The sequence below is a fragment of the Chelonoidis abingdonii genome, chromosome 26 (assembly GCF_003597395.2).
Source record: "Chelonoidis abingdonii isolate Lonesome George chromosome 26, CheloAbing_2.0, whole genome shotgun sequence".
Taxonomy (NCBI): Eukaryota; Metazoa; Chordata; order Testudines; family Testudinidae; genus Chelonoidis; species Chelonoidis abingdonii.
In genome coordinates, this window is record NC_133794.1 from 4,868,898 (window position 1) to 4,882,188 (window position 13,291).

The 13,291-nt window shown below is 56.8% G+C and overlaps 1 protein-coding gene across 3 annotated transcripts in view; it reads right to left on the reverse strand.

Moving 5' to 3' along the window:
* Nucleotides 1-46: 46 nt before the first annotated feature.
* Nucleotides 47-13,291, reverse strand: part of RFX1 (regulatory factor X1) — a 53,199-nt gene continuing 39,954 nt past the window's right edge. For all 3 annotated transcript variants that reach the window (XM_032780359.2, XM_032780357.2, XM_075061085.1), the window contains 10 exons: nucleotides 13,159-13,274; nucleotides 12,338-12,456; nucleotides 10,326-10,435; nucleotides 9,265-9,416; nucleotides 8,652-8,749; nucleotides 8,208-8,357; nucleotides 7,057-7,265; nucleotides 6,813-6,966; nucleotides 5,667-5,712; nucleotides 47-5,318 (listed from right to left, as the gene is read on the reverse strand). In XM_032780359.2, coding sequence (XP_032636250.1) covers nucleotides 5,152-5,318; nucleotides 5,667-5,712; nucleotides 6,813-6,966; nucleotides 7,057-7,265; nucleotides 8,208-8,357; nucleotides 8,652-8,749; nucleotides 9,265-9,416; nucleotides 10,326-10,435; nucleotides 12,338-12,456; nucleotides 13,159-13,274 — 1,321 coding nt within the window. In that variant the 3' untranslated portion in view covers nucleotides 47-5,151. The remainder of the gene's footprint in view (nucleotides 5,319-5,666; nucleotides 5,713-6,812; nucleotides 6,967-7,056; nucleotides 7,266-8,207; nucleotides 8,358-8,651; nucleotides 8,750-9,264; nucleotides 9,417-10,325; nucleotides 10,436-12,337; nucleotides 12,457-13,158; nucleotides 13,275-13,291) is intronic.

The window sequence follows — 13,291 nt, forward strand, 5'->3', positions numbered from 1 at the left end:
GCCGGGCAAACGGCTCCCACCGCCAATAACCAAGTGGCGCCAGAGGCAAAGAACACGGCTGAATTTATTTCTCTTAAGAAAGAACTACAAAAGGTAGAAAACAGCGTTTGCACTCTAGACTACACACGTCTACATCATCCCATCACAGGCACTGCCCATCTCCTGGGCCGGACACCTACAAAAGCTCTTCACACTCCACGTGAAGGCTGCAGCGCAGCCCACAGCTGCTGCTGCTGCACAGAAGATTGACACAAAATATATATTTTATACAATATGTAGATTTTTCAATAAACATCTATCTCACAGGTTTAAACCACTGGAAAAAGTGAACAAATAAGGCCATGATGGTTGAAAAAACCCAAAAATATCAAGTAATTTATAGCTTCACCAATCTCACAATGTTGAAGTGGTTTATAGAGTAAGGATTAGTCATTACATACAAAAGCACAGATTTCTTTTCCTCTTTAAAACTAGAATATCTAATGTTCAGTTACAAACCGGTCGAGTCGAGCTTGGTTTCTGGCGCGCGGAGAGTAGCTGAGCCTGACTGCTGGGCTCTTGGTTACTAGCGGAGAGGCGGGACGCCAAGGAGCATTTTGCTCTGTTCTCTCAGAGCAAAGCCGGGGGATAAGCAAGATCCCAGACCCACCCGCTGACTGACCTTGTGCTCAGTTGTCTCCCAGCCAGAGCAGAAGCTACCCGAGCAGAGGGCATCTCACATGGGTTGGGCAGAGGGTATTTTATAAGGCAGCAACTCAAAAGAAAGGCAAGATCATGTCTCTGGCCGTCCTGCTCGGGGGGTGGGGGGCAGCACAGGTAGCTTGGGGGGGGGGGGGGGTCATGCCACAAGTCAGAATGGCAATAGGACTTGAACATTGCTAAACCAAAGCCAGGGTGGGAGCTGAACTGCAGAGGTTTGAAGGGGGTGGGCGCAGCTACCCTCGTATTGTCCTAACGTCTCGACTGGAAGCTAACAAAGTGAAACTACCTATTTCTTGATGTTTTTGGGGGCCGCTGTCTTCTTCCCTGTGCTGGACCAGGGGTGCCAGAGCTGGTGTATGTTTCTCTAGCCCCAATGGGGTATGAAATATGTTTTCACTGGCCCCAAGCTCTCAGGGGCTCTGAGCTCTGGCATGTGGCAGTCAGTGTCCCAGGGGGGCGTGAGAGCTCTGTGGTGACATTAGCTGTTTTCACAGTGGGAGGGTCGAGTCACCTCTTGCGGGGTTTGCAATGGGAAACAAGGGGGCACTTTGCTAGCTGAGGGGGAAACTGTCAAAGACACAGACAAACAGCAACAAAGTGTTTGCAAAGCAAGGACCCTTTGCTGTGCGATGCAGTGGGGGCGGCCTGGAACCATGCAACAATGGAAACTGGCCAACAGCTCCATGAGGCTGGGCTGGTGGAATGGGCAATGACTGCAAGTCTCCTGATTCTCTCCACTAGGGGGCGCGAATGGGCCTTGCCATATCCCCTGCGGTAGCCCTGGGAGCTATAGCCTGGGGCAGGTCCCTGCAAATCACCGGCTGGGGGTTCAACCTATTGGGGGAGCTTGGCACCTGGGCAGGGCCTTGCCTTGGAGACATGGAGCACACTCAGAAGGTCCAGCAGGCAGGGAAGGTGCTGGGTCTGCTTGGGCCCCGAGGTGGGTCCTTAGGGGGTGGAGACGCCTATGGAAGCGCCCGTGCAGCACCCAGCTGGAATTGCACTTGAACAAGGAGTGGGCTCCTGTTACATGGGTGAAAGGAGCCACTTGCCCTGCAGGGGAGCCCAGAGCCTGGACCTAGGGTGGGGGCGAGGGCAGAGAACCAGCTGCAATCGGAGTTGGTGAAATACAAAGCCAGCTGCACCCCGCTAGCCAGGCCTGTCCTGTGCTCCGAGCGGTGCAGCAGGGAGCGCTCTGGTCTGTGCAATCTCAGGAAGGTGTGGAGGGTTGGATTCCTGGGAGCCAGGAGGGAGCAGGGTGAGAGGGGCCTGGGGTGGGGGTGTAGGGCAGTGTTCCCCAGAACACGGCGGGTGGAAAGCGAGGGCTGGTTGTATCTTCCCCAGCAGCCAAAGCCCCTGCCCGCTGGAGAACAGCCAAGGGGAAACGCTGCTGATTGCTGGGGCGCTGCACCCTGCCCATGCCTCATGCCAGACTAACCGGCTGAGACCTGACGCCCTGTCGGCTCGGGCAGTGAGGGCCGGGGGCTGGCAAGGGGGTCCCTAGGTCACCGAGGGAGGCCCCAGCCTGCCACAGCTCTCCTGGACCTCAGGGTAGCAATGTCCTGTCCCCGAGGGAGATTGGGACTGAATAAGGGGAGCAGCAGGAGTTCTGTGCTGCTGGGCTGGGCCCTGCCCACGGGGGCTGCGGGAATCCATGGCAGCTGAGCTCTCACCCCGCAGCATGACTCCAGGGCTCTTATTCTGACCCTCCAGCCAGCTGAGCTCAGAGGTCATATTACCATCTTGGGGGGAGATGTCAGGGGTAAGTCAAGATCTGGGGCTGAATATGATTGCCAGGAAGCCCCCAGTGTGGGGGTTCGGACATTCTAACCTGCCCCCCCGGTCCTGCAATGCTGCTCAGAACCCTCCCTTCTTTACTGCACTGCTCTTGCCTGAGCCCCTGGTCCTACAGCCTGAGCGGAGATCAGTGCTCCAGCTGCCCCTGGGGCTTGCTGTCAGCACGGCGGGCGGCCCCTCGGCCTGCTAGCCTAGGTCTGTCCCCCAGCAGAAAGGGGAAGAGGAAAGGCCGGGCCGGCTGCCTGACCGAAGAGCAGAGCATCCTTCCGGGACGTGCGCAAGGGGGTGCTGTGGAGGAGAGGCTAAGAAGCCCCCAGTAGATCTCACTGGGAGCACTGGCCAAGCGTTGGGAGCTGCAATGTGCCAGCTGCCAGCCAGGCGTGCCAGCTGCCAGCCAGGCACGCCAGCAGCAGGGGCAAGCGGGGCCCATAACAAAGCCTGCACACGTGGCAGAGCCGGGAGGCTGCGTGCCATATGGCCGAGTAGCCCCCTCTCTGGGGCTGGCCATCGCTCTGCCCTGCCTGGCACATGCAGGCCAGGAGCCTGGGGGTCCCTGTGGGGAGGGCCGGGGGAGACGGTCTCTGTGTCTCATGGCCGCTGGAGCGCGAAGCAGAGACCCAGCCCCTTCGTGGGATGATCTGAAGAGCCAGGACCGTGGGCAGAGGGCAGACAGGGCACGAGCACTGGGGCTGCACTGCAGCCAAAGCTGCTGTCCCGGAATGAACGCACGTAGCCAGAGGTTCTGGGAGCGAAGAACTGCCCGTGAAACAGCTCTGCTCTCTGGAGTCTCCTGTTCCTCCAGGACCTGCCCACCGGCTGGGACGACACCGAGAGCAGGAGCCCCAGACAGAGCCTGGATCTCCGACAGCTGTTAGCACGAGTAGCCAAAGCTCACTGGGTCAACCAGGGAGGGTTTAAGCAGAGCCGCTGGGAGAACAGCTTCTGTGTGAGGGTGGAAATGTTGAGGGCTGAGCTCCCACCCCCAAGGGGATAAAAGACACAAGAGAGAAAAGATCCAAGACCAGGAATGAAACAGGCCGGGGGGAGGGAGATTCCTCACCCCCCTTCCTGGAACCAGCAGGACCAAGCGGCAGTGTGATGTGCGGGAGGGGGAAGGAGGGGAAGAACGAAGCCGCGAGGGATTGTGCGGGGGGCTGGGGGGGAACGTAACTCCCCAGGGCGCTGTGACAGGCTCAGATCACTGCCAGGGCAGCTTTGCCACGGCTCCTGCTCTCGCCCACTAAGAGACGCTGCTGGTTTTCTGGCCATGGCTTTGCCAGTTCCACGGGTTCTGTGCCGTAATCCCCCATTGCGGCTGAGAGGAGAAATATCCGCTCAGCCCCCGTCTGTCTGCCCCGTCCCTGCCTATCTCTAAGGAGCCTCCTGGCCAGGGCTGCTCCGGCAGCTGAAGCGTATGGCACAACAAATGCATATTCCCTAAGGCACGTGGGTTCCGCTGCACATCCCCTGTATGGCGAGCGACCCTTGAGGCTGCACACAGCAGGAGCTGACCCGGAACTCCTGATTTCAGCCCCGTGCAGGCAGGCCGGCGGGTGGGAGAGGGCAGTGCTGAGCCATGCAGGTAGTGAAGGGGCTGGGCCCTGGAGCCTTCCCCGGGGTGGCTGAGCACGCTGATGACACAGAACTGGCCACTGTGCCCTTGCCAATGGGAGTCATTATAAATGACCTGTGATGTGCACCAGGGGCTAGCATAGCCAGCCCCCACAAGCCCTGCTGGGGGCTCCCCTGCACGAGTCCCTTAGCCACTAAAAACGAGGGGACGCAGCCCTTTGATTGTGCAGCTCTCGCCCCTGCTGGGCCCAGGAAAAGCCTCTAAAGAACGCTACACGTGCTCTCGCGGAGCCACAGCCCTGCCCACTGGCACTGGCTTGCCGTACCTGCCCTGGCGGGGGGAAGCTGGGAGTGGGCCGGCTGGGAGCCAGACTGGCTGTGCAAGGAGTTTGCCTGCGGAAGGCTTCTGTGCTTGGCTTGGTGCCTTCCCACGGGGGTGGTTCAAAAGGGACTGGCCCATGCGGACAGCCTGGGCCCGTGTAGAGAGGGGGCTGGTTCAATCGCTGCCTGGGTGAGAGACCAAGTGAATCGTCCCGCTGGACCGCGGCTCTGACAGCTAGGAGGGGCTGGCAGGTGAGGGGTGGAGACAGGTACTTGCCTCCTGTTCAGAAGTCCCATGATGCTCTCTGCCAGATCTGGGAAAGGGCAGAAGCTGCATCTCGGGAAAGTAAAAAGCAGCGAAGCTGGAGGCTAGCAGCCCTGTGCCCAGCTGGGGAGGGAGCTGCTCCCCCACATGGTAGGACAGCAGCCCTGCAGAATCACCCAGCCCAGGGGGTCGGAGCAGGGGTGAGGGGTGCAGTGGTGTTAAATGGCATCTTGCTTCGCCTCCCCCATAACGGGGCACTCTCACTGCACAAGCCTTCCTCAGCCCACAAAGCACCCACGCTGGGGAGGAGGGTGAGCCCAGGCTCAGCGGGGGCAGTGGGGCCAGGGGCGGAAATGAAAGCGCTTTGCATACCACTCGGAGATAAGGAATAGCTCATCTTTATCGCTAGGCAGCAGCCGGGAGGAACTGGACACAGGACTCGGCTCTGGCTGGGTGGTTCTGACTCCAGGCCCACGCAGGCGTCTCTCTGGCCTCTAGCTGGAAGGCAGGGCTTGCACAAAGATCCCCCTGGAGTCCGTCCGTGAGAGCTTGGAGGGGGGTTCCAGGGGCTCGGCTGTCAGGCTGGTGGAGTCATTGGAGTTGAGGGAAATCTCCTGCTGCATCTCGTCGTCGCTCTCCTCCTCTTCCTCCTCCTCCTCATCTGAGTCAAAGAGATCAGGGATGAGAGAGGGAGGGTGCTGAGCATCTGGAGGCTGCACTGTCTGTGCCCTAAACCCTGTATTTCTCTGGCCCCGCCCCGCATGGTCCCAACCCCCTCCCAGTCCTGACCAATCAGGACGGTCCCTTTAACTGTTCCATTGTCCCATGGGTGCGGCCTGCGCAGATTAGCTGATGGGGGAGTTGGGGCCCTCATCTCCTCTGAACCCCTTTGCAGCCTGACTGGAGGGGACTTGATATGGGGGGTGCTGCTGGACCCCCAGGGAGTGTGGCACTTGGCAGCTTAAAGGCAATGGCCCCATTCAGAGAGACGTGGCAGGTGGGCAGTTACCTTTGTCTGCGTCCAGAGAATTCAAGGAGCTCGTCAGGTTAGCAAACTGGAAAGACAAATGAGGATGAGTGCTCAGAGCCCCCAGCCCCTCCCGCTCTGTCTCCCCCCCAGGGAGGCAGGACGATAGCAGGTGGGTTGGGGAGACCAGCATCCGCTCCCCCCTTCCCCATCGCAGTGGGCACCTCCACCTTCCCCTCTGGACAAGGGGGCGGCAGGACTTCAGAGAAACATATTTCCTGTATGGGATCATCTAGTCCAGGGCACCAGCCCTCCCCGCTGCACTGGGTCGGTCCGTCTCGGCTGGTAATCCCACCTCCCCGCTGCACTGGATCAGCCAATCTCCGTGAGTGACCCTGCCTTCCTACTGCACTGGATTGGCGCAAGGGCCCATCTTGGCTGGTAACCCTGCCTTCCCACTACACTGGATCAGAGCAACGGCCCATTTCAACTGGTGTCCCCCTCTCAGCTGCACTTGATTTGCCCCATCTAGTCCTTAGTATAGAAAGGCAGGGTGATACGGGTGCCTCAGAGAAAGGCCCCGCCACCGTACAGAGCGCGGGGCGCAATACTTCTTTTGGGGGGGGGGGGGGGGGGGGGGGGGGGATTCCTTCCTGAGCCCAGATGTTCGCAGTCACCTTAGCCCTCTCTGCACCTGCTCTGCCAGCAGCGTTCCCAGCGAGGATGAAATTCTCCAGCCTTTCTCATGTCGAGTTTGACCTGATCTGGCCTCATAAATCCTGGAGCAGGAACCCAGCACTGAGTCATGGCAGTTTCCCTTTTCTAAGCTGGTGCTGCCCAGCGCCCCTGGGTTTTGAGGGAATGGGATGAATTGATCTGAGGTCAGAAAGGACCATTCTGACCTCCGGTACCACACTCCTGCCCCAGGATCCTGCTGAACTGTAATGATGTTTCCGAAAGACGGCCCATGTCGACTGAAAGAGGGCAAGTGATGGACAATCCACCGGGTGCAGGGCAGCTGGTCCAATGGTTAATTCCCCTCCCAGTTAAAAATTTGCCCCTTCTTTCCAGTATGAACTTGTCCAGCTTTGGCTGCCAGCCATGGGGTCTGGTTCTGCCTTGTCTGCTGGATGACAGAGCCCTCTGCTCTGAAATCTCCCCATGAAGCTTTGATGGAGCAGCACCCACCTCTCCCATGACAGCGATGGGGGTCTCTCCCTTGGCCTGGGCCACTCGGTGCTCTATCAGGTAGTACATGTACTCGTCGTAGAGGAGCCGGATGAGATGGAAGGAGCCGAAGCTGGCGGCGCTCCTCAGGGTCAGATCCCGGATTACCATGGAGCTGTGGAAAGAGAGCCCGGCTCTGGGATTACCCCTCCCGCTGGGTCAGTCATCCAGTCCCAGACTGGAACGGGGGAGGGCAGGAACGTACCTGTAGAAGGACCACTTGAGGAGGAAAAGCTTGGCGGCCTTGGGGAAGCTGGAGCTGCCCTGGTGGGGCTTGAGGACCTGGGTGACCACCCCGTCCAGCCATACCGCCCACTGCTCCAGGGAGTTCTGCTGCTGCAGGGTCAGCTTGAAATCCTGCTCCAGGCGCTGCACCACCCGGTCCTCACAGCGGCATACCCATGAGGCCTGCTCCTGTGGGCAGGGGAACGACAGAGACACCAGCACCTTCAGAAAGGGGAGCAACATGGCCGAGGGACAGGGCTGGGCATTGGAGGAGTCACATCCCGTGAGTTCAGCCCCATCCACACTGTGACCCCCGAGGGGCCAGCTCCATTTGGCTGGAACGCGGGGAGTTCGGAGTCCCCAGGAATGTTCCACTTGCTCTCAGGAGCTGGGGGAGACTGGAAGAGGGACACTTGGAATCCTGGCCTCAGCTTAGCAGACCCCATGGGATGGTGGCACAGAGGGAGGGACAGAAGGAGCCCCTGGGGCGTGCGATGAGCCAGCCTCTGTCGGGGGTGCCCTGGGAATGGCTGGCATGTGGCACCTCTAACCAGCACCCCGGAGGTGTCTCAAATTAAGCATCCAGTAGCAGAAGCAGCTTTAGAGAATTTGAGTCTAGATCATTAGGATTCACAACCTGCTGCTTAGGCAGCAAAGCGTCTTTATCTGCATTTTCCAGAGGGTGCAGAGGTGACAGGCCCAGGGCCCCGGGATGGAGCGGGGCCTAGAATTCAGAGGACCTAAACCCCAGTCCCCCACTCTAACCACTAGACTGTGCTGCCCCTGTTACCACGGCATTGGGATAAGAGGCTGGTGCCAAAGGGTTCTGGAGACAGTGCGTTCTGGGTCGGCTGTTGTGTTACAGGTCACTCAGCAGGACTCCCGGCTTCATGGGCGCAGAGTCTGGGCCAGTCTCCTGGGAATCACCTACCCGCTGTACCCACTGCAGAGGATGAGAGAAGCTGATGGCCCAGCTTACTTCACTCAGCTCCTTTTGAGCTACGCTGGCAGGTGGGTCGGCAGCTCTGACCCAGCCCAGGGGGTTCCTGCCTCCACAGCGCTGGGGCAGACAGGCAAGCACCAAAAAATGGCTCATAGTGCAATTGGCCAGAGGAGGAGGGATTCTGTTACCTGGACGTTTGCAAAGTCTACCCGATTGAGGTCGCTCAGCATCTGGTTGATCTGGGCCGTATTCTGTAATACAGCCCGGGCGGCCTGGGCAAGGTGATTCAGGGAGGTGTATCGCCGCAGAGTCTGGGCAAAGGCACTTGCTGCTGCCACCTGCGGAACAGACAGGGGTCAAACCTCCAGAGAGCAGGCAGGTTCCACACACACGATCTAGCTACAGAACAGGCACCGTGCCGTACGGCTGGGCACTGAGAGCCAGAAATCACTGCCCAGCACTGCCCAAGGGGCACAGAGCCACAGACCACGCTACAGTGCAGTCCAAGGATCATAGAGACTAGAGACCAGAGCTTGGCACTGCCAGAGATCAGAGCCAGACACTGCTCAGGAGTCACACTGCCGAGATCTGGGTCCCAGGCCACTCCCCTCCACGCCTCTCCCACATCTCACCTTCACTCGGACCATCTCTTCAGGAATATTCATCATTGCGTTGGTTAACCAGTTTTCCAGACTCTTTGCAAAATTTCGGATCGCTTGCGTCAAGGCACCTGGGATAGAGAGGGGCAGTGAGCCCCTCGCACAGCCACGGATTGGTCAGCTGCTCAGAACTAGAAGGAGGAGCCCGTTCCTTGACGTGGCACTGGACTGATGGCTTCAGAAGCTAACCCCAGGGGACAGCAGTTAGGCCTGGAGCACAAAACCTGACCAGGTGAGGCAGTGTGGCTTAGAGGATAGCGTACAGGCCTAGACCAAGGCCTGAGGAGACCTGGGTTCAGTTCCTGGCTCTGCTACTGGCCTATGGTGACCTTAGACAAGTTGCCACCCTGCGCTGTGCCTCAGTTTCCCCATCTGTTAAATGGCGCTAACGATACTGACGTCCTTTGTACAGTGCTTTGAGATCCCCAGATGGGGAGGGGGCAGGATCGGCTGTGTTGTGGAGGTACCATCCCAAGTCTAGTGTGGTGACCCTGGGACCAGTGTCCAAGCCTACAGCCCTGTGGAGTCAGCGCAAGGAGCCAGGCTGGGCGACTCTAACACAGCCCTGCGGTGCTGCCGCACTTACTGGGAATGGGCCGGAGAACGTCGGGGATGAGGATCTCCACCAGCCCCTGGTACAGCATGTTGTCACAGTCCTTTGTCCATTTCAGGACAGGTTCGTATTTGGACAGTATCACCAGGCAGTTCTTTGGGAGACGCTTCTCTGCTTCATCGTGACTAGACAGACACGTTTGCCCCAGTTAGTGCATATAAGAGCCACATATCAGTTCACCCCAGAAACACTACAGCTGAGGCCCTGTGTGCTTCATATCACGCTAGAACTAGGTCTTACGGTCAGGCCTTCTAGGCTGCACAGCAGTCTAGAAACTCTATGGAGCAGCTCTGTTGGCCTAGTGAATAGAGCACTGGACTGGGATTCAGGCATCCTGGGTTCTATTCCTGGCTTTGCCATTGGCCTGCTAAATGCCCTTGGGCAAGTCACTGCCCGCCCCCCATCCCTCAGTTTCCCCATATGTAACGGGGGTGAATGATACCATCTTCCCTTGAAAAGAGCTTTGAGATCTACCAATGAAAGGCACTACACATGAGATAGGAATTATTCCGGACAATGCTCGGCTGCACTCAGAGAAGCAGGAGCATTTAGCAGTTGGGAGTAGAGTGCTTGGGGAGGCAGTCTTGGGTTATGGAGAGGGTCTGACTGGCTTCTCCGTCTCCTTGCCTAGCCCAGCATCGCTTGACTGCAATGAGCTGCCCTTGCCCTGCTGTCTGCCACTGAATTCCACAGCGCTGGCTCTCCCGCATTAGCAGGCTGTTTTTGCCGAAATACTGAGCAGGGAAGGAGTTAATGCGATGATGATAAACAGTCATCAGCTGTCTCCAGGGGTGCTGAATAGGGTGGTTCACACCTTCCAGGTACTAGCTGCAGACTCAGGCAGTCTTCCCCTGATCCCGCCACATACGCCATTAAAGGGCTATAAACCAACTTTTTCCTGAACTGAATCTTTCATTCTGCCAAGACCGAGGGACCCATTGCAGAGGGGCTGGGGCAGTGCCCCAGCAAGCGCCAGCTCACTCCAGCCCCAGCTGCCATGGCAGAGAAGACAGGCATGGTTTGCGGGTACTCACACTGCTATGGGGGTGGCTTCACTGGGCTGATTCAAGTTGTACCTCCAGAAGGTCTTCCACAAGGTCTCCACCAGAGTGAACTGCAGGTTTATCATCACGTCCACGATGGCCTGAAGAGAAGGAGCGGAGGGTCAGCGCTGATGTAGGCCGTGGATCAGTAGCTATGAGGTGAGTGACCCCTAGTCCCCAGTCTTCTGCCCTGGTTCTCCTAAGATGTTCCCTTCAGAGCACACCCCAGGAGGAGCAGCTGCATGAGGGGCCTGAGATGACGAAGACCAGTGGGAACCTCACACTGAACTGGTGAATGGAGCATTCAATGATCCATAATCCCCCCTGTGCTGTTGGACAGGAGCAGCTAAATTTGTACAGGAGCTCAGTGGAAGTCACCACGCAGGGCTGGAGGAATTTTAAAGGGGCAGAACAGTACCACTGTCTCCCTGACGGAGGATAGTCATGGGGTGGCCTGTGACAGATCAGCTCACCTTCCCAGGTGGGAGAATGATTTTGGTCATGTGACCGGAAGATCATGTGACTAACTCAGGCCAGACCTAGGGATGTAAGGTCTGAGGGAGATCTTAGAACTCCAGCTAGGCAGAAGATTCAGCGGATTCTGAGACCTAAAGGAACCACTGTGATCATCGGGTCTGACCACTGGCGTAACTCAGGCCAGAGAACTTCCCTGAAGAAAATTCCCAGAGCAGATCTGTTAGATAAACATCCCCGCTTGGTTTAAAACTTGTCAGCAACAGAGAATTCGCCACAGCCCTGGATAAGTCGTTCCAACGGTTAAGTGTGCATCTTATTCCCACTCTGCATTTGTCTAGCGTCAACCTCCAGCCACTGGATCGTGCTAGACCTTTATAACTCAACATCTGTTCCCCCGGGGAAGTACTCACAGACTGTCTCTTTGTTAAGCTAAACAGACTAAGCTTCCTGAGAAGCTGGGGAAGCTGCAGCTTGTCTCAGGAAACAGCTGCAGGTGAGTGTGACAGGGAACAAGACTGGTTGCCGCAGGGAATGAAGGGACTATTTGACCAGAACATAGCTCTGGGAAGGAGAGGGGGTGGGGGACGACGACTCCTGATTCAAGGAGAGAAACTCTGATCTGGAGTTGGGCCTGGAAGACCAATGTCTGTGTAGCATAAATAAACTGGATCCTGCTCCAGAAGGGGAATGTTTTTAAAGGACATGGACTGGGTAAGCTATTCAGGGGTCCAGGAAGGGAAACTGAGGCAAGGTGGTGCAGAAGCACTGATGAAAGCAAAAAAGGTCTAAATTTTTAGTGGAAAATTTAGATTTTTTTTTCCCACATGAAAATTAAAATATTTTGACCCAAAACCTAGAAGTTTTGATATGGAAATACTGCCGAAGGGCCTTGTGGGAGCTGTAGTTCAGTACCTTCATGTTCTTACTGTCCTCTCAGGCTGGGCTCTTGTGTCAGGCTATATCGCCCATGATGTATTACAGACTCACCTTTTGGAGGAGGTGGTGCACCATGGGAAATATTGGCGAGTCCAGCCCACAGAGGAGAACAGTTGCCGTATGTCCCTTATGAGCCAGGCTCCCCAACTAGACTACATGTCCCATGATGCATCATGGCCAGGGAAACTCAATATGCACCATCTCTCTGGACAGGGGAGACAAAGGTGCATCATGGGAAATGTAGTATAAAATGGTAGCACAGCCCACAGAGGAGAATGAGAACATGTGGTAACTGAGCTACAACTCCCATGAGGCACTGCAGTGGCATAGCCAAATTAAAAAAACGATTGGGTTTTTTGGGTGCTTAGTTTTCTACACAAAGTAGACACTCCCCCTCCAATTTTCCATTGAAAAACAAGTTTGATGGACAAATTTCATCCAGTCCTACATACAGACCACCCAGTGGGATCCAGGTCTGTTCCTACCAGCCTGTGCTGGATTTAAACCAGTCGCCATGAAGCGAGAAGGTCTATGTCCTGTTGCCAGTGCTTCCCAGGAGAGATTGCCCCATTCTGCACGTGGCCCCATACCTCACAATGCTCTCGGTAGAGCAGCTGGAAGGCCTTCACATCCTCTGCCCCAATGCCATCGGGCAGAGGTTTCCCTTGTAGGTCTATTTCGGAGAACTCGGAGAGGGTCCGTGACGCATCTATGGGGAGGAAGATGAAATCAAGCCAACGTGAGGAGAGAACAACAATGTGACTGCCTGTGAGGGCCTTACTAAGCTTAACATCCATTGGTTTCAATGGGCCTTTGCCACCAGGGGTTAGCTCAGTATCTCCAGCTTTCCTGGGCAGAAAGAGAAGTTTGGACTTCGTGGCCCATCCAGTCCCTGGCCTCTTTGCTGACGCTACCAACCCCACGTCAATCAGTGAAAGCAGCGGTGGTGACGTCTGTGACGGAGACACACAGGAATGGGCTGAGACCCACAAGCACGTTTCATGCACTCACCAGAGAGCAATGATTTGACCACTACTGGCCGCTCCTGGATTTGATCTAGCAAGCTAGAGGCGAAAGGCCCCTTTGCTGTTCCTCATGCCCTAGATCTCTGTGTTCCCCTCAGTCCCCTGGGTTGAAATTTAGGACGTGAACAGAACTGATCTCTAAGTCATGAGGGTGCACTGGTAAGTGCCCCGCTGGCAATGTAGTGGATCTATTGTGAGGACCCCACCGAGTCTGATACAACTGTATCATAAGCATCAACCTCAAAGCCCTGACTGTTCCCACCTCCCTCCCCCACACAAAGAGCAGGATAGGAAACTGCGCTCTCTTCCCTTCCATCGACCAAATTAATTCCTGTCCCGGCCTCAAGGTGCCAGGCTTCTAAACGTGCTCTACTGCCAGTTCTTACCCAGGAACTGCTGATATTGCTGCACTTGAGCACTGATGTCAGACAGCCCGGAGCCCGGCTGCTGGCCCGCCGCCGCCCCGTTGGTCATCCCCTCCATCTTCTGAATGGGCTTGAGTCTGAAAGGCAGAGGAGC